The sequence below is a fragment of the Protopterus annectens genome, chromosome 8.part1 (assembly GCF_019279795.1).
Source record: "Protopterus annectens isolate FY-2018-M chromosome 8.part1, PAN1.0, whole genome shotgun sequence".
Classification (NCBI taxonomy): domain Eukaryota; kingdom Metazoa; phylum Chordata; order Ceratodontiformes; family Protopteridae; genus Protopterus; species Protopterus annectens.
In genome coordinates, this window is record NC_056742.1 from 269,160,471 (window position 1) to 269,182,634 (window position 22,164).

Here is a 22,164-nt window from a genome sequence, read left to right on the forward strand (position 1 = left end):
CCCCCTCTCATCCCCTAAAGGGACAATCTCTATACCGGAAGAATGCAAAGTTCCTGTAATCACAGCTGCACAGATAAAAAAACACACTCGCCAAAGCCAAGAACACAGCATCCATGGGACCTGACAACATCTCAGGCTACATTCTACATGAACTACAGAACGAACTGGCACCCCACCTAAGTACCATGTTCAATCATAGCCTCACCTCAGGCTTTGTGCCCACTGAATGGCGCAGTGATGGTTATCCCACTCCACAAAGGGTGAGCCACCACGGACCCCAGGAACTACCGCCCCATTAGCCTGACGAGCCTGGTCTGCAAGGCTATGAAATGTATCATCATGGAACTTATAAACAATGACATTGGTAATCTCCAAACTCTGGACCCTACCCAGTTCGGGTTTGTAAAAGGCAGATCATGTCTCCTAAACCTGATAGACTTCTTTGAAGCGGTCACCAAAGCCGTAGATGAGGGTAAGGTGGTTCACACAGCCTATCTAGATCTCGCCAAGGCTTTCGATACCGTCCTCCACTCTGGAATTATAGATAAACTCACTAAACTAGGTATAAATCCCTATGTCACAAGATGGGTTGCCAATTGGCTCACTGACAGAACCCACACTGTGAAAGTAGCAGACTCCAAATCCAACTTCAGACCAGTGACAAGTGGAGTACCACAGGGTTCAGTCCTGGGTCCTCTCCTGCTTGGTATCTACTTCTCTGAAGGACAGGCTAACATAGAAGGTCTTTGGCTAACAAAGTTCGCAGATGACTGCAAACTAGGAGCCATAATCAAAACTCCTAATGCTGTGGACATCCTACAAAAAGGCCTCACTGAGACAGATGCCTGGTGTCAAAGCCATGGCCTCACGCTCAGTGCCAAAAACTGCACTGTCATCCTTTTTGGTAAAAACTCTGTACTCATGAACTACCACAAAGTGTGAAAAGAGACCTTGGGACACAGGTGGACAGTAGTCTCTCCTTTGATAATCACATCGCCATAGTAGTCAGGAAATCCTTCTACGTGGCACACCTAAAGGTTTCTCATCCAGGAAAAAAGAGGTCATTGTTCCCCTCTACTAGTCACTCATTAAACCCATTATAGAGTACAACGCCCCTTTTGGTATGTATCTCACAAGACATCTACAACAACTAGAAAGGCCGCAGAAATACCTCACAAAGAGGATTACCGACCTCAAACAGATGCCCTATGCAGACCATCTCAAAAAACTCCAGCTTTACTCCATTGCATATTGGCTACTCAGAGGCGATCTCTGCCTAACATACAACGCTATGCCAAACCCAGAACTGTTGGACATGCTCCACTTAAAGAAATCCCAATCCCTTCGAGCTACACGCTCTAGGGACCTAAACCTTGTCACCACAATAAACAAAACATGCTGGAGGGCTAGAGTCCTGTCCCAGAGACTTCCCATACTCCAGAAGACTCTTCAAGAAAAATCTTGATGATTGGATAGGAGATAGGAAATTCACCCCGGGGATCACTTCTGTGGCTCTGCTCGACAGGGGCACAAGAAAATAATTTTCTTGGGTGGCGAAAGACAGGGTACCGTTTGGCTAGGCTTATATAGGCCCTATGGCCAATAGCCTAGTACCTACCTATGAACAAACACACACACACACACACACATATATATATATATATATATATATATATATGTATATATGTATACACACACACACACACACACACACACACACACACACACACACACACACACACACACACACACAATTTTCAGATGCACCTGTCTGCACAAAGCACAAGTTGCCCAACAGCACTCGGGGAACATGCTCCAGACATAGAACTGGACTCTTTCTCTTCAGATCCCAAACAAGACTCACTTTGGAGCTCTGTGTCCCTGTTCCAAGTAGCTGACACACCCACACCTAGGTATTTGATTTTCACATACACATACTCTCCTGGGAGCCCCTGGCAAATGTTGGTACAGTTGTATTAGCTGTACCCCTTCTGCCCAGACAATAAGGTAACCTCTTTGCCACCAGTTAACTACTCTCAGGCTTTTACAAGTGTATCCAACTATGCTGAGTAAAATCAATACTAATATAAATGGTAGAGTGTATCCAAAGCAGCCAGTTTTTTCGGAGTGGCCAAAGCATGACTAAAATAAGAACAAGTACTCTCAAGATGTTAAAAGTATTCTCTGAAAGACCAGCCACAATGAAAGGTATAAAATATTTAATAATAAATAATAAAGTAGAAAACATGAGAATACTAAATATCTAAGTACAATAAACACCACAGTTTCAGACACAGGAGAAATAAAAATAACACTGTTGGACTGATTCAAGCAGATGCAGAAAAACACTACTTAACTAATGTCATTGTATTTCCTGACTGTCTAAAGAATAACTGTTCCCTAGCTAACTTAATTAATACAGCAAGGCAAGATTAGATTTTGAGATGCTTACTTCCACAAAACAAGATGATGAGCTTCCAACTAACTGAACTGAACTCAGCTAACTGAACTCAACTGTAATAACTGTCTTAGATCTTTTATATCAGGTTCCAAAGAAAACAAAACAAAAAAACTGCTGTGAGAGTTCCATCCTCTCAGTGCTGGTTATAGAATGACATCACATTTTGATCACCTAACTCTGGTACGATACACAGTCAGAGTTTGCTAAGCTCTGCTGCAATATCTGCAAGCTATAGAACAATTTCAAAAACTTCTACTCTTTCCATCCACAATTCTTTGTTTAAACATATACATTTATAATCAGTTGTAATAACACTGTTGATACATTTTAATACAAGCATCTGTACAAGTCAGTGTGATAGTCAAATGGCACAAAACTATTTACAAACCTCCATCTAGCTATGCTGGCATATGTTAAACATGCACTGCCCTATTCTCCCTGGCACACATGGCAATACCTCACATTGTCATAGAATAAGAGAATGTGAATTAACACATTTTCTGAAGTAAAAAGTCTACAACTCTATTTATTGTCATTTTTATTAAGTGTAATTCACCACCTTTTCTCCAAAAGTCACCAGTTTTAGGAGAGATTAACGAAATCAAAGCTAAAATTTGAGTGAAAATCAGGGGGGGTAATGTACGGACTTCATATCCTTCAGAAAATGCATGCTGACATAAATCCTGTTATTATAGCAACTTTCCAATTTTATAAGAGCAATATTTAAAATCTGTGCCTACTTTGCAGTCTTTGTTCCCCCACTATTTTAAGTTTTATCTGGATTTCTTGAGTTAAGAGGCTGAGAGATGCACATACCTCTTAATCTTAAATGACTTGCATCCCTTGCTCGATCAATCTCACTCTCTTTCACACACAGAGACTTCCACTTTCATGCACACAAGCACCCGTACACTCACATATGCAGACATAAACACAAATATATTTATATGCGCACGCGCGCACAAACTTTTCTATTTTTTAATTATCCCTTTCTTTTAATTTTACACTCGCTAAACATCAAAAGCACTGCTTAGCAAATGTAAAATAATGGTTCGATTAATCTCACTCTTTCATGCACACATACATACACACATGCACACTTTTCTGTTTATTTTAATTTTATATTCACTAAAGAGCAAAAGCGCTACTTAGAGAATGTAAAATAATGGCAGCCATTTAGCTTCCTTACACTTCACAGCAACGTGCAGCAGACTCGTTTTTCAGAGGGCATTATCTGGACATTAACACTGTGTTGAAGGACATTTGTTCCCAAATCAGAGTGGTGATGTACAGGCCACCCATTCTCTAAGTGAAAATAACATATCACCTGTAAATCAAAGGAAGCAATTAGGAGCAGAGATAAAAGCTTGTCATCCATTAATATCACAACAAAAGAATTACTTTACCACATGTCAATGGCTGTAGTCTGTGTCTTTGTACCTAGAAGTAACTCTGGGGCTCGATACCTAAAAACAGGAGAGAAGAAAAGTTTACTGTCAAAATACTGCAGGAATGGAAGCTCATGATAATTGAGTGGACTTGTAACTGGACATGAGCCAGTCCTGTTCAGAGATCTGGACTGTAGAACACAGTTAAGAATGTACTGCTTTGTGCTACAGCAAAATGTATTACCAATTATACATTCATTCTACTGGAAAAGGTAGGAACAAAGCAGAAAATATCACTGACTTAGTTAACACCACAATGTTTTATTTGATTTAAAGCACTGAAACCCTCATAAGCTTTCACATCGCCTGCACTTTATCAAGCTTATATTGTTTTGATCTACTTATTTTGCTTTAAGGTAGGAATGGATCCAGATGAACTTAAAACTAACCTTAAAACACATACCCGAAAACACTAGCATTAAGCAACCACATACAATTAAATGACAGACAATACTGGATACTTTCAAAATGTGATGAATGCAAATTTCATTACTTACCTGGACAGATCTGTATTTGGAACCAGTACTTGGCCTCATTATCCCACACTAAGGGACAGGAAGAAACTACAACTTGAACAATACCAAAACAGTGCCTTTAAATATTGATATAGTTACCTCAGAGGTGACAGCTGGAGTTTATTTTTGACTGTTTATTTATCAAGGTGATAGATTAATTCAGAGGAATCTATTTTAGCAAACAGATCAGCATAAAGCAAAGACAGACATAATAATGCACAATGAATACATAATCCCACAAAGACTGCAGTGCTCAATAACAGGACATTATTTAAGTCATTACAGACAGTGGCATAACATCAAGAGTTTATAAGCAGTGATTTTTAAATGGAAATAAATAGTCAATGGAAGGGGGTCAGAGCAAAGTGTCTGCATGCAGTCCTTTCAAGTAAGAAACTGGCACAGTTCTGAATTCCTTAACATGATTACCATTTGTAAATCTAAACAGAAGGAATCATAAACCTTCAGCCAAGAACAAAAGATACATGATCAGTTGTTCTCAAGGTACATGGTGGTCTGCTGACTAACAGTGCTCTCCTGGAGTTTTAACTCTGGAGTTGGAGAGATGGATGTTGTTCGGTCCTCAGCCTGTAAGCTGGAAATGGAAAATGAATAGGTTTCATACCCTTAAATTTAGTGTAAACTGGGAAGGTCTAACTGCTCTTTGTAAGCTAATGCCTCATACCTAGGAAAAGCTTTAGGCCTTTCAAAAACAATTAAACTCACCTACTAATCTTACTTCAGAAAGGATCATTGCTGAAGTAAACAAATGTGATTCACCTTAGCTCATTGATAACATCAATTGTTACTTGGTCTTCTTTTAAAGTAGACAAGGATCCCACTGATTAAGGCTAAGATTCCATCTCTCATTGTGGTTCCTCTGGCATCTGTTACCATGAGCCCCATATAAAAACAGCTTTACTCTGCAAAGTTTTCATCTCTTCTCACTGCTTTGAGATCAATAATTAACTGGCATGAACAGTAGAGGGGACAGAAAAGAACCTCTCTAAGATAATAAAAATACATTTTATATAGATATATATATATATATATATATATATATATATACATACTGCGGTGGTGGTGCTGTGGTAGCGTTGTCACCTCACAGTAAGACGCTGTCCGGTTCGATTCTCAACTAGAGCATCTTCTGCGTGGTGACATGCGTGAATGGGCGTACCTTCGTTGAAGGTTGTGTGTCAGGCCTGGCAAGCCGGTACGTAAAAATCAACTGCCAATCATTAGCGGACCGGAGTTCCGCTGTGGAGATCCCTAACCGGGAAAAGCCGAAAGACACAAACAAACAAACAATACATATATATATCTCTATATGGGTCTCCTTCAGTCGATCGAACGTTTACAAGTTCGAACCACATATGTTCCATATGTTCGAACTTTTAAAAGTTCGATCGGACTGAATGTAGATCTCCGTACAGTGTGTAAAGGGAAGATTTCTCATTTCCGCAATGTAGTGTGATCTCGGAGTTGGTATATTTAGGGGATGTGGGGGGTGCAGGGGGGGCATAGCCCCCCTGCTATAGACATTTAGTTTTGTATTTGTTTGTTTTATGTGTTTTTATTTCAGTGTTCGAACTTTTACGAGTTTGAACATATGGTCTCGGCCATATGTGGTTTGAACTTGTAAAAGTTCGATCTACTGAAGTAGATCTATATAGATATATATATATATATATATATATATATATATATATATATATATATGAGTGTAGCATTAGAAATGGGACTTCAGATGCATACACTGAGAATGGTGTTACTGCTTGGTGAAAGAAGTGGAAAACTTCACGACACCCACGCAGACGGGATCTGAAAGTTCGACTGCAGAATCCTACACTAAGGCACTGTACGAGCACATCCACTGGTGCATGAATCGTGCCATCCCAAATAGAACCAAGATGCTCTTCTCCAAAAAAGGAAGAAAAATCTGGTGGTTCACTGCTATAAACAAACTATACAACAGAAGGAAGAAACTGTTGCAGAAAAGAGGAAAATCCCAGGATGCAAAAAAACTCCCTCACCAGCTTCAGTAAGAAGCTGAGATCCCTCATAAAATCCTCATAAGCTAGTTACAAAAATAAAATTGCCAGAGATTCCAAAGACAAACACAAGGCATTCTATAGTTATGTCAAGAATCTAAATGGCAATGCTCAGATCTGCTCTGAGCTACAACAGAATGGCATTAAATATACTGATCCCAAGGATATTGCCAATATCCTGGCAGATCGATTTAGTGCCAACTTCACCCCCTCTTCACCCCCTAAAGATCCCATCTCAATACCAAAAGATGGTCAAATTCTGGTAATCACAGCCACACAGGTAGAAACCGCACTCTCCAAAGCTAGGAATACAGCATCCATGGGACCAGATGACATCACAGGCTGTGTACTACATGAACTACAAAATGAACTGGCACCTCACCTAAGTGTCATGTTTAATCATAGCCTCATCTCAGGCTTCATGCCCACTGAGTGGCGCACAGCTACAGTTATCCCACTCCACAAGGGAGGATCTGCCTTGGATCCCGGGAACTACCGTCCCATCAGTCTGACAAGCCTGATCTGCAAGGGCATGGAACACATTATCATGGAACGTATAAACAAAGACATTGGCAACCTTCAAACACTGGACCCCCACCCAGTTTGGGTTTGTGAAGGGCCGATCTTGTCTCCTAAATCTGATTGACTTCTTCGAATAAGTCTCCATTGCTCTGGATGAGGGTAAGGAGGTCCATACAGCCTATCTGGATCTCGCCAAGGCCTTCGCCACCATCCCCCACTCTGGAATTATAGATAAACTTACTAAGCTGGGCATAAATCCCTACATCATTTGATGGGTTGCCAACTGGCTTACTGACAGAACCCAGACTGTAAAAGTAGCCAACTCCAAATCCAGCTCCAGACAAGTGGAGTACCTCAGGGTTCAGTCCTGGGATCACTCTTGTTAGAAATCTACTTCTCTGAAGCACAGGCCAACACTAAGGGACTCTGGCTAACAAAGTTTGCAGATGACTGCAAACTGGGAGCCATTACTGAATCCCTAAATGATGTGGATATTCTACAAAAAGACCTTACAGAAACAGATGCCTGGTGCCAGAGCTATGGGCTCAAGCTTAATGCCAAGAAATGTATAGTTATTCCCTTTGGAAAAAAACATGTACCCATGAATTACCACATAGGTGGCAGGACACTAAACATCGAAAGTGTGATGAGAGACTTATGGACATAGGTGGACAGTGGTCTCACTTTCGATAACCACATTGCCACAACAGTCAGGAAATCCTTCTATGTGGCACACCTCATCACTAAGGGCTTTCATCCAGAAAAAAGGAGGTCATTGTCCAACTATACTCATCCCTCATTAGACCCATTATAGAGTATAATGCCCCGTTTGGTAAGTACCTCACAAGACATCTGCAACAGCTGGAAAGGCCACAGAAATACCTCACTAAAAGAATCACAGGCCTAAAGCAGATGCCATACGCTGACCGTCTAAAAAAACTCCAGCTATACCCTGTGGCATATCGTCTACTCAGAGGCGATCTCTGCTTAACATACAAGGCCATGTCAAACCCTGAGCTGCTGGACATGCTCCACTTAAAGAAATCCCAATCCCTCAGAGCCACACGCTCCAGGGATCTAAACCTTGTCATCACAATGAACAAAACATGCTGGATGGATAGGTTCCTGACCCAGAGACTCCCCATACTCTGGAATAAACTGTACATACATATCAAGCAGAGTGCCTCATTGGCCCTCTTCAAAAGGAACCTTGATGGTTGGATGGGAGATAGGAAATTCATCCCGAGGATCATGTCAGTCGCCCTGCTGGACAGGGGTCCAGAGAAGTAAATATTGTGGGAAGAAATATCCAGGGAATTGTTATGGCTAGGCTTGCATAGGCCCTAGGGCCGACAGCCTAGTACCAACCTATGAACAAATGAACTGAGGGATTTGAAGAGTTAAAGGGAGAGTACATGTTAGAAGATGGAGCTAGACACTTTATGAACACTCTTGGTGCAGTGGATAGTCTAAAGAATAAGGCAGAGAACTGATAATGTGATCCAGACACACAAAACCTTAAGAAACATCAAGTCTGGCTAAATAGGGATGTGAGGAAGAACAGGTGAAAACAAAAAAAGAGTCTGATCTGGTGGAAAAGGAATGACCCCTGGAAAGGAGGAATTTCCTCCCACTGTCATCTATAACCTTGAAGAATGATTTTCAAAACCAGTACATCTAAACAACCTGTTGCCATAGAGAAAAATGGCAATTTAGACTTTCTGGAAGTAAAAAGGGGTCGGGGGGGGGGTCACAAGGTCTCTTTAAGAGTCATTTGGACCTATTGAACTGCCCTTGGTTTTGGAAGGTAATAGACTTCTCTTTGGATCAATCTTGCCATTTCTTCTTAAATGTCTGTTTACCTGTGTTTAATCTGTTTTTGCCAAAACTGAATGAGGAGACAAAATCCTTTTGGCAATTTGGAAAAGGAGGGATGAAAAATCTTAGGGATACCCCTGCATCACCCTGCCCCTTTCATCATGGTTTTGATCACCTCTGCAGCAGAGGGGTCAAACACTAAATCTCTATCCAAGGGAGAATTTAAAACATCATTTTTAACATCATCCAGAAGGTTCTGAGAATGCAGCCATGCAAACCTCCTTAAAACAGTACCAGTGGCCATAGATCTGATATATATGAGACTGACAATTCAAAATTTTCCCACAACTAACAGCAATCTACTTCTCAGAAAAAGTAGGATTAGAATTAGCTAAGTGTTTAGCAGCAATGGTACCAACTAAAGCTATAGCTGCTGGGTCATGTTTGGGAATAGTGTACAAAAATTAAAAAAATTGAGGAACTTTATATATCCTATCTGCCTTTTTAGGTGCAGATGGCCAACTATCAGGAAAACTGCAGGCAGTAGGACACACATCCTCTAAAGCAAACAGAATCAGAAGAATGGGTGTAGGTTCTGGACAATTCTTCTGTAACAACTCATAGCATCTTGTGAGGGACTGAAAAACCTCAGTGTACTCCCACTGAAAACAATGGCACATTCTAGCAATAGTCTCAGAGAAAGAAACCCCACAGAGAAAATCAGAAACTGAGCACTCCTCTGTGTCTGAATCAGAAATCTGAGGAAAAATGTATCCATCCCTGTATCTTCCTGTTCATATTAAGAATCTTGAATATGTTCAGGAAAAGAGGAATCCCTCCTTCTTTTATTAGGAACTACTTAACAATAACGAGCAATAGGTTGAATTAAATCTTGATCCAGACCCAGTAATCTACTCCTATCTAAAGAAATTTGAGGATTCCATGTATACTTGGTTTTCTGTTTCCTTCTGGCAGGAAAAATGCGGCCAACTGTGTTCCTAATGACACCAGCTATTTCCTCAGGGATAGGCACAGCATTCTGACACAACAGGGAAATCTTCCTTGTTTTCTCTCCCAGGACCGAGAAGGATGGCTCTCCCTTGCCCAATAATAGGACTCCAATAGCCATAGGACATGGCTAACCCCTTAACCATGTTGGCTGTAGCTGCTACATCAGAGGGATCCAGGGTAAAAGATGAATGGTCTGAGGTATAACAAATGACCACAGCACAGTCACCTACCTACGGCTGAGGCAAACTGCAAACTTGCTGGGATGGCAAAGGCCATTTGCTTAACTTTTTCTTTTTATGGCTGGAAGAAGGATCAACCATAGGCTGGTAGTCTGTTCCATGATCTGCATGAAAACAGTGCCTCTTTTCTGGGGAAGACAAGCAGCTAGTAGCCCACAAAAATGACTTTTGTATCTTTTTCCCCAGGAAAAAAATGCAGCAAAAAAAAAAAAAAAAAAAATAACACTTTATAACACTATGTCTGGCCAACAATGGTAAAATAAACACAATTGCTGCAAAGAAAATAAGTTTTCTGTTAGTTTAGAGGAAAAGTAATAAAAAATCAATAAAATTAAGAAACTGGAGGTTTTTATCTGCCTAGCAAAGGAAAGCACAAGCCGACCAATGATCCTCAAAAGCCTCAGAGGAGTGTACGCTTTAGTGGCAGTAAAGCTCTGAAGGGCTTCACTCTCAAGCTTGTCTTTTAGTCAGCTCAGCTTGAGCTGCTTGACAGTTTGGGCATTATGGAAGGTGCCTGACTGTTATATCCTTATCAGGATATAATTCATATGCCAAGGCTACTGCATCAGTGATCAATATGATGAGCATTTAGGTAGAATTCCCTGTGTCACCTGCTGTATTGCCAGTTGGCTTAAAGATGGGACCCAATAAGTTAGGATAAGGAAGTCTACCACCATAAAAAAAGGCCAGTCACTAGCACAGTCCCTCAAGGTTCTGTGCTGGGGCCTCTCCTTTTTGGAATCCAATTCTCTATAGTCAAGGCCAACATCAAGGAATTCTGGCTAGCCAAGTTTACAGACAATTGCAATCTAGGCACAGTCACAGAATCCCCCCAAAGACACAAATATCCTCCAAGAAGGCTTGACACTGCCTAACAACTGGTGCCAGAGTCATAATCTAAAACTCAGTGTCAAGAAATGCATAATACTACCCCCTTTGGCAAGCTACCACATTTATAATAAACCCCTAAGATTAGACCCAGTGGTCAGGGACTGAGAAATATATGTAGACAGTAACCTGGCCTTTGACTGTCATTTGTCTAGGGCAGCAAGGTAATCATTCGATGCTGCACAACTTATAAGCAAGGGTATAGAATATATCCAAGGATGTCACTATTCCACTACATTCATCCCTTATCAGACTAATCACTGAATACAATGCCCACTTTGGTATATACCTGACCAGGGGCATGCAACAACTGGAGCACTGACAGAGTTTCCAAACAAACAGTATACAGGGAGTTAACAACATGTCCTATGCAGAGCACCACAAAACCCTATCCCTGTATTCTGTCTCCTAAAGATTGCTGAGAAGCATTCTATGCTTGGCCTACAAGGCAAAAGTACTGCATAGCAAGCATAAAATAATGGCTTGCTCGATCTCACTCTCACTTTCATGCACACACAAGCTCACACACAGACATAAATATACACACTTTTCTATTTATTTTCTTTAATTTTTGCGTTTTAATTGTATACTAACTAAACAGAAAAAGCACTGCTTAGGGAGCTCTGATGTACTTATTACACATCTGCTAAACAAACAGTATCAGAATTAGGGACCTAAACCTAGTCTGCAACATAAATAGAACATGTTGGAAAGACAGGTATGTGTTTCAGAGACTAGCCCTTTCCTGAAACAGGCTTCCCATCCATGTGAAGCAGAGTTCTTCCCTACCTAATTTAAGTGTAACTTGGGCTAGTGGATGAGGAATTGGAAATTTATCCGTAGTCTGGTATCTCTGTCTCTACTGGACAGAGGCAGACTGTAAATCCTTGCTCACCCATGGCAAGCCTTCATGTTGTTGTTGTTGTCTTTCGGCTTTTCCCGGTTAGGGGTCGCCACAGCGGAACTCCGGTCCACTAATGATTGGCAGTAGATTTTGACGAACGCCGAGGTGCAGCTCGACATTCAACCTTCAACGAACGCACACCCATTTACGCATGTCTTTCGAATGCCCACCTAACCACGGGGAGGACATGCAGACTCCACAAAAAAGGCACTCCCCGCACTCCAGTCGAGAATCAAATGAGAGAACCTCTTGCTGTGAGGAAACAACGCTACCGCTGCACCACTGCGACATATGGCAAGCCTTCATATACTCCTTAAAATAACCCTATCAAAACTTATCAGATACATTTGAGAAGCATGGCTAGGCTTAAAAAGACCCCTGGGGACATTAGCCTAGTAATCACCTATGAACCGATAATAACTAATAAACGTCACTACTCTTATGATTTTAAATATATAAACAGAAGACAAAGTACAGTGATTTAGTATGTCTGGGTCAAATGGAAGTAAATCAGTTCTTTTCTAACTGATTATGTCACTTTGAAAGAATCCTATGTGGTCCTGTCCTGAAAGTGGAGGGGGAGTTCCATATAGGTAAACGAAGAAAAATATAGTTTATGTTGGATTACTGGCAGTGTGAAAGAACAAGGATTGATATAATGTTTTAATCTTATAATTCCTTACTCCATCAATGCCAGATTGTTTTATACTTTGAAGGATGATGGCTGACATGGGGCATATTATACAAATTAAATATGATTAGCCTTCTACACAGTAAGCAATGAAATGTTTGGTTACTGAATGACCAGCCTTATTAACCTGATACAAGGAGAAGGACATGAGATGAGCTGATGGCAGCATGTGATATATTTGAACAATGATGGAAATTACTTGATTTGTTAATCTGACTGACTGCATATGACTGAGTTAAGATGAATGGGTGTCTCCTGGGGTATATGATTGAGTTAAGATGAATGAGTGCTTCCTGGGGTATATAACGGAGTTAAATGAATGGGTGCTTCCTGGGTACAGGCTTCAAGGACTACTGGAGATTATGGGATGCCTTCTTACTGTTATGTATGAAAAAAGCATAAAGATGAGGGGAAAATTTTTATTAAGTTATACAATCACCGAAGACTGACTGACTGCACCATACTAACACAATACTGGGTATGAAGATATCACTTGAATGAGGGCGCAGTACAAATGGATATGAAAAGAATGGCCCTATTTTGGTACAGGCTCAGTGACTCCTAGATGTAAAAGCTGTTGTAGGATGGGAGAGGTGAGACGCATTTGATCCCTTGCTATGGGTGGGATGCATGACACTTTTTAAATTTCTTATAAACTGCAGTTTATAACCCTGAGATATTATTGGCAGCACTCATTTCTCTTTCATGATACTTTCCTAGTTTCCTAAGCACTGGGTTACTCTTCCTACTATATTTGGAGTATATGGGGTGGGTAGGTAAGAAACAAGGCTGTGGTGGGGGGAGGGGGGCATAAGTTTCAGTCAAGACTGCTCCCAAGGGGATTAAAGTGCCCTGGGCCCTGCCCCCCAAAATTACCCTTTCCTTTGGCTTGCTCAGTTTTTGATTGCCTCTGACAGTACAGCCCAGAGTTAGACAACTACTACTTATCATAACAAATCAAGAGGAAGTGGAACTAGCTATTTCACTGACTGCATTCTCCTTTTCCTTTCTTCCATCTTTTGAATAGTTCATATAGCGGGTGGTGTTCTACATAGCAGATCCTAATCCAGGGTTGCATTAAGAAGCTTCACTATTATATCTTCTTACAGAGGTTGTAGCTTCAGCCAAGCAGGTCACTGGATCAGTGAACTAATCACTGCAACCCCAGATGTTGCATTTACAACACAATGACCAAACTTGATTGAGTGCTTAGCCACCTGACTGTCTCGGTGACATCCAATAATTTTGCCCTCAGATCATCACTGGAAACCTCCCCATTGCTCTACTTCAGCTGATCTACAACAGCAATTTGAAACTTCCTCACGTGTCTGACAACTAATGTCTGACAACTAATCGCCCTGAAGGCAAGGGTAACAGCTGTGTACACTTTCTTCCCAACTTAGTCAAGCAATCTGCTTTCCTTATTAATGGAAATAGTACTGGCAGCATGCATCAGTTCTATCACTTCTCTGGATCCACACACACCTGGGTTCACCACAAGCATTTTGAAGAGGAAATTGGGTGACCGCCTTGACCCTAAAGAAACTATCCAACTTCTTAGGCACAGGGGGGGGCTGGACAAATGGCAAGGGTCGCTGTATCATGCTCTGGACCTAAACAAAAGACACACAGACTATGAAAGTCTTTGTGTGGGATTTGCTTACTGCGAGAACACCTGCTTCCCTTCTTAGGGGTAGACATGACCTATTCTATCTGACCAAGCATTCAATTATACAGTAACCACAAAAGCCTCTGATACTGTTTTCCATCTCACCCTTTTACCTAGTCTCACTGCTCTGGGCTTTGATCAGGAGGCCACTGAGGTTTGCATATTACCTCTTGAACACAGGGCATGCACTTAGCTGGGGGATGCATTCTGCACTTTGGGATCTACTGGTATGCGAGACCTCCAGGGCTCCATCATTGGTCTTTTATTGTTCAATATTTTTGTAAACAAACTGTGTATTGTGTTCTCAGTTCATAGCATAACACATGCATATGACTCAGTTCTGCTAACCACAGGGGCATCCATAAAAGAAGATAAGACTCAACTGCTACAGTCTTTTGAGAATACTCAAAAATGGCTGTCTAATTTAGGCTATATACTCTAAGTAAAGCTAAACTGATTTGTCTCTTCAGTTCACTACTAAAGCCAAAATAATTAGTCAAATGTCATTGCTTTTCCAAAGAAAGTATTACTATCAAGGTCTTGGATAGCACCAAACTGCTGAGAGTCGCTAGAGATGATCATCTCAAATTCAACCAATGCATCAATAAAACTGTGAGGAAAATACATCAAAAGCTTGGCCTCATATACAGAATTAAGATCTTTCTGAATTCTAATGCTGGCATAGCAACTGCATACTCATTTTTCCTTACTAGCCTACTCTATGCACCATAAACTTTCACAATCTGAAAACATCTCTGCTCTCAAAGCTACAGCAATGGTATAAAATACTAAAGATGTTTATGTCTTTAGTACTTTGTTGAACGCGAGTGCTTAAAAGCTAGATAGTTAAAGTTCTTGCTGCATCCTCCTGTGTTGCTACTCTTGTAAGCCTAGCGTAATTACTTTGCGAGTCTCTTAAGCCTGTGGAGTTCGCAGAACACGCATTGTTGCAACTAGCTAATTGTAACCCCTGTTTACCTGGTGTTCAAACTGTAACCTGTGTTCCTCAGTTTCAGCGTGTGTGTATTACTAGCAGAACACGCTCTTCCTGTGTAACTGCATGCCTTGAGGAGTATACAAACAACACTATTGTAACTACGTATTGCATAGCTCTACATCGCGATTTAACAGTTATTTACAATTGATTTGTGCCTTTTATCTACTGTTCTGCTCACTAGTCTCTTTAAAATAATTATCTCAGAGATACCTAACACTAAACTTAACTTCTCTTCTCACTATTTTTTAACTCAGATAACCCCCAAGTTCACCGCGTGGCTCAGGACCCCTCCACAAGTGCGAACGCACTAACAACCCAACAAGAAACACCTCTGACTTTATAAACTGACTTAGGGTAAAGGACTACTATTCTACAATATCTTTGTTTAAATATCTGGCGTTCTGCTACTGGAATCTAGCAGAATTATGCCAAAAAACAACAGGTTCTGTTATAAAATCTTGAACAAGCTATTGTCGAATCTGGTTACCTTTAAGACCCAGGGAAACCATTGTGGTGTAGTCCCCGCTCTTCACAGTGTGGCTCAGGACCCCTCCACAAGTGCGAACGCACTAACAACCCAACAAGAAACACCTCTGACTTTATAAACTGACTTAGGGTAAAGGACTACTATTCTACAATAGCTTTGTTTAAATATCTGGCGTTCTGCTACTGGAATCTAGCAGAATTACGCCAAAAAACAACAGGTTCTGTTATAAAATCTTGAACAAGTTATTGTCGAATCTGGTTACCTTCAAGACCCAGGGAAACCATTGTGGTGTAGTCCCCGCTCTTCACCGCGTGGCTCAGGACCCCTCCACAAGTGCGAACGCACTAACAACCCAACAAGAAACACCTCTGACTTTATAAACTGACTTAGGGTAAAGGACTACTATTCTACAATATCTTTGTTTAAATATCTGGCGTTCTGCTACTGGAATCTAGCAGAATTACGCCAAAAAACAACAGGTTCTGTTATAAAATCTTGAACAAGTTATTGTCGAATCTGGTTACCTTCAAGACCCAGGGAAACCATTGTGGTGTAGTCCCCGCTCTTCACCGCGTGGCTCAGGACCCCTCCACAAGTGCGAACGCACTAACAACCCAACAAGAAACACCTCTGACTTTATAAACTGACTTAGGGTAAAGGACTACTATTCTACAATATCTTTGTTTAAATATCTGGCGTTCTGCTACTGGAATCTAGCAGAATTACGCCAAAAAACAACAGGTTCTGTTATAAAATCTTGAACAAGTTATTGTCGAATCTGGTTACCTTTAAGACCCAGGAAAACCATTGTGGTGTAGTCCCCGCTCCGCTTCGCCCTCGCTACGCTCGGGCTTGCTCCGCTCCCCTCCCTGCCCCCTATTCCCACCTGCCCCCAGTACCTCTACATTTATCTAGTCATCAAGCCCATCCCCCTTTCCACTACCCAATCACTACTGTCCCCTCCTTCCCCACTCCATTTCCCCACCTGTCAATATTACTACGTCTACTCTGCCCACTTACCATACTCTTTCCAGTAACACCCACTACTCACATCTAGCTTTTTACATCCCAATTGATCAAAGTAACATCCTTAGCCCTATCTACTCATCAAACCCACCCCTCACCATGGATAGAAATTCACATATCACCCTCCCCCTTGCATTCTTGCTCCTTACTATTCCTTACCTGTTAACTAACTTTGAAACCCACATCCTCATAGGAGTCTACCTCCCCAATGGTCAGACCTCCCTGCATTCTAATAACCCCACTAATCTTATCCCTCCCTCCCTTTACCCTGCTTCTCAGTTGCTACCCAAAAATCTACACCATTCTCTCTGTCGCCCAAAAACATCCTCAAATAGGGACCATCTTATACAAATAATTAAACTACAAAAAATACTCGATTATTTGAAAAAGTCAATTACAAAAGGCGGTGATATCCACCCCAACCCAGGCCCCAACAATGACCTAGGCCCTAACTACCTCAATGGAACTAGAAGCCCAACGGACTCCCTCCTGGTGCTTCATCTTAACCTTAGAAGCATTAATAATAAAGTTCACAGCCTACATGCCATGCTAGAAACCCACTCTCCCGACATCATGTGTCTCTCAGAAACTTGGCTCAAACCCAGCACTAAGGATGAGGAAATTATTCCACCTGGGTACAACATCCTTAGGGCTGATCGAATAACCAGAAAGGGCGGAGGAATAGCTGTCATGTTCAAGAACACCTTGAACATAACTATGAATTCACTCCAACCCCCAAAAGTTCCCAACCTGGAACTGATTGCCCTAAAGCTATCCCTAAACAACCAAAAAAGTATTAATCTCTTAGTAATTTACCTACCACCTGGCAAAAATGTTGAAATCCTCGAACAAACTCTTAGTTGGCTCGCCAGCAACTATCCACAAGAAACTATAATTTTAGGAGATGTTAACATTGACTGGTCTCTGTACTCTGCTCAATCAAGCCCTCTCCCCATTAACCTACATGGTTTCTCCCAAAATATTCTTTCTCCCACCAGAATAGGATATGCCCAACAAAGGGAGAGTATCATTGACTGGATTCTTACTAATAAGAATCCTAACAACTATACTGCAGGGACCCTCCTAATGACCTCAGTGATCACCTTGCCACCTTTATTATAAAACAGAAATGTCCAACTACTAACACTTCAATAACTAGAGTAGTTAGGAACAACAAGAATTTTGTCCCAGACAAATTTCTAGCTGAACTCAAGACTTGCAACTGGCATATCCTAAAAAGCCTACCTTTAGACGAGAGCGTATCACACTTTAATGAAACCTTCCTCAAGATACTTGACTCTCATGCTCCTAAGCGACTTACTCGAACTAAGGTACGTATAGCACCATGGCTAACACAAGACACTAAATCTAAAATTAAACTTAGAGACCTGGCCTGGAGCAAATGGAGAACCACAAAAATCCCCTTAGATTACATCAAGTTCCTGCAGCTTAGAAATTCAACCAAAGCAGCCATTATATCTGATAAAAAGCATTACTTCTGTCACCTACAAGATAAACATCAGTTTAATCCAAAAAAATTCTGGGCTGGTTTCAATCACCTCCTCCATCCAGGTAAATCTACTACCCTCACCCCTGAAAAACTCATGAATAAAGATCCAATTGAAATTGCTAACAATTTTAATTCTTTTTTTACCGAGACCATCCAGTCCCTCGCCAGTAAGCTTGCCATTTCCCCCCCGGTGGCATCCTCAACCATTGATCCAACCCAACCTACGTTTAACCTTCAACCTACCCCCACCTCCTATATACGTACCCTCTTGAAAAAACTTAAGCCAACTACCCTTGCTGCCGACTCCCTCCCAGCCAAATACTTACAGATAGCATCGGACGCCATAGCCTATCCTGTCTCAATCTTGGTCAATCGAACCATTTCAGAAGCCTCTATTCCCTCTATTTGGAAAATCTCTTATATCATTCCCCTCCATAAAGGAGGGTCCTCCACGGACACTTCTAACTATAGACCCATAGCCATATTGTCTCCTCTAGCCAAAATAATGGAACACTGTGTCCACAAACAACTTATTACCTACCTCATACAAAATAATCTTCTATCCAACACCCAACACGGCTTCCGCCCCGATCACAGCACAACAACTGCTCTCCTTTCCTTTGTTGACTCAGTCAACCACAACCGCAATAACAAACTAATCTCCTCCGCGCTCTTTCTAGATCTATCGAAAGCCTTCGATATGGTCAACCATCAACTATTGCTCCACACACTGAAAACCTTTCATCTTAGTGAACCTACAATAAGTTGGTTTAATGCCTACCTCTCTTGCAGAAAACAGGCGGTTCAGTGGCAAAATAAGCTATCAGACCTACTCCCCACCAATATTGGTGTTCCCCAAGGGTCTATCCTTGGTCCCCTTCTCTTTTCCATATTTATAAATGGTCTTCACTCTATCATTCCTAAATCTACTTGCATTCAATATGCAGATGATTCTACCATTATCTGCTCTGACACCTCTCTTGCCAATCTCCAAGTCACAACCCAAAACTGCTTTTCCGCAGTCGAAAATGGTTCATGGAACTTAAACTCCTACTTAACCCAACCAAAACCAAATGACTTTTATTTTTCCCCACTCCAATTACTGCACAAGGTATAGATCCCCCTGACACTAACAATCCAACCTTCCACGTGACCTCCAATAATGGTACCGTAATCTACCCCGTCTCCCACACAAAGCTATTAGGGGTGACCATAGACCACAAACTTAAATTTGATATGCATGTAAATCTAACCATCAAGTCGGTCAACAAAAAACTCGGATCGATGTATAGGATAAAGACCTTCTTAACCCCGCATACTAAACTAACAATTGCCCGTACCCACCTCCTCTCCACACTCCTTTATGCCTCCCCAATATTCTCCTTCCTCCAAAAGAGAGAGCTCAATAAACTTTCTACTACCTGCAATAATATTGCCAGATTCATAACGGGAATGCCCTATCGCACACATCACTGCCTAAACCTAAGGTCACTAGATTGGCTAGAACTGCCTAATATTCTCAAACTCAATCAACTCACTGAGGCTTTTAAAATTATCAACCACCCAGATAAAACTCCCGCATTGAACAAAATACTTACGCCTTATTCCAACCTTACTTCCCTCAGGTCCTCAAAAAGCCTACAAGTACTGACCATTAAATCTAACAACTCCGGTGGTGAAGCACTATATGCTAATTCCATTGGCAAATCCTGGAATGCACTCCCAAACACCCTAAGACTTATATCCTCTCTGGACCAATTTAAAGTACATCTCAGAGCTCACCTGAAGTCCCAATGGTTATGCCCTTGCTCTAATCCAGACTAATTTTGAACGTCCCTACCTCACCTCACCTTGCCTCTCCAAGCCCCCATTTCAACTCTATAACCTAAGAGTCCACAATATAGCACTATTAGTTCTTCTGTTCAAAGTCTGTACCCTTTTTTAGTTATATTTACAACTACTTGTCTGCTTTATCTTGCCTTGAAATGTCAGTGTATCTATTTGTCTTAACTCTGTATTGTATGTTGTCTTTTTTATTGTAACCATGATCTTGGAGCTTTTCTCCCCGGGCCTCCACTGAAAATGGACATGTATCCAGTTGGACTAGCCCGGTCAACAAATGTAAAATAAAATAAAATAAATGTCTCAAACAGAACATATTTAATGCATCACTGCCTAGTCCTCAAATACAGAATGTGATAGACGTAGCCAGCATCTTTCCATGAGCAAATTTATCATTACTCATAATACTGTGCATCAGTCCAATAACTTCCCAGCTACTTACTCCCTCATCCACTGGTGTACACACCACAAAGAAGCCTCGGGTCACTAATATTTTCTTTCGTAAATGTCCTGAAATCAACATGTCATCAAGGTGACTGACTATTTGCTGGGCAAATCTAAGGAGTAGCCTATCAAATTAAATTGGACAAATCTTAAGTAATAATTTCAAAATTTCTTTTTTAAGATCTTGTTTAACCTCCATATGTACCTGCACCTGTACTAATGACATTATATAATATTTAACTATCAGCCTTTTTCTCCTAACAAAGCACATAGTTGTATTATCTTGACTTAAGACAGTCATTATACTAGTAGCCAGTTTTTAACTGAATAATCTCACACAGCTAAACTTCTCTATAAAACCTCCCATGCCAGGAATCATCCTACATATGCTCTCGTATTGTCTTCTTCTCTATTTATACTATCTTTCCCACCACATCCCAAAGAGTTTTACCACCCCCAAAATCCTCTAGCATACCTTTCACAAATGCACCTTAAAGTTACTCATACTCATTTCTGTTTGAAACTGTAATGCTGTGTCTGTATTTACTCATAATAGTAAAAGTGGTTACATTTAAGGTTTTGTGTATGTTGCACTTTTCAACATTTATTTATTTATTTCACATTTGTTAACCAGGTTAGTCCAACTGACTTTGCAAACAAACACATTTTCAGTGGAGACCCGAGGGGAAAAGCCCCAGCAAACATAAGTAAAGATAAAGTGACAATATACAAATATTAAATAACAATCACAATACAAAATAATTGTAAAAAGAAAAAGTTATTAAGTATTTGCATTGCATTGATAGTAAGCAACCCATTTTCAGTGGAGACTCAAGGGGAAAGAGCCCCAGCATACATAAGCAAAGATAAACATACAGGACAAAAACTATTAAAAATAACACTGCAAATATGAAATTAATTATAAAGAGAAAAACAAAAGAAAAAAATTATGAACATTAAGGGTTGCACTGATAGCAGTACTCTAAAATTTACTACATATGACAGTAAAAACAGAAAGATAATCATTCAAAAGAACGGCAATGTATAGAGATTGATAGGAAGTGGGGGGATAAACAGTGTGGAGAATAGGGGGGAGAGAAAGGAGGGGGCTATAGTACTAGAGCTGAGGGTTTAGGAGATCACTTTAAGCAGAAGTTACTAACAGAGAAAGAAAGTTAGGAGATGCAACAGGTTATACAGTAGGACAGACTAAGACTATGTGTGGTCAAGGCAACAGCATAACTTCAAGTTTAATAGGTGGGATTTAAGCTCCTTTTTAAAACAGGGAAAGGAAAGGCTGGATCTAATATGGAGAGGGAGTTTGTTCCAATTTAGTGAGACAGAGTGTTTGTAAAGTAGTTTGCCAATATTCCTTTTGGGTTTATAAACTGAGAGAAGATGCTGATCAGCACTCCGGAGAGGCCAGAGGGGGAGTAGAAAGTAACATGGGAGGCAAACGCAGGGCAGGTAGAGGGGTTGTTGAGTATAGAAAAGGTAGTGCGGATTTGCGATTGTAGGAGAAGGTGTGGAAATTCCAGCCACTGAAGTTTGTTTTGTGAGAGGCAGTGATGTGAAGAGAGTGGTTGGTTTAGAATAAATCTGGCAGTTTTGTTGTGCGTGTGTTCCAGTTTCTGCATT

General features: G+C 40.9%; 1 protein-coding gene across 2 annotated transcripts in view; it reads right to left on the reverse strand.

Annotated features, from left to right (window-relative positions):
- The window catches only part of CDK10 (cyclin dependent kinase 10), a 957,465-nt gene that overhangs the window by 521,578 nt on the left and 413,723 nt on the right, over positions 1–22,164 (reverse strand). For both annotated transcript variants that reach the window (XM_044081866.1, XM_044081865.1), the window contains exon 9: positions 3,868–3,927. In XM_044081866.1, coding sequence (XP_043937801.1) covers positions 3,868–3,927 — 60 coding nt within the window. The remainder of the gene's footprint in view (positions 1–3,867; positions 3,928–22,164) is intronic.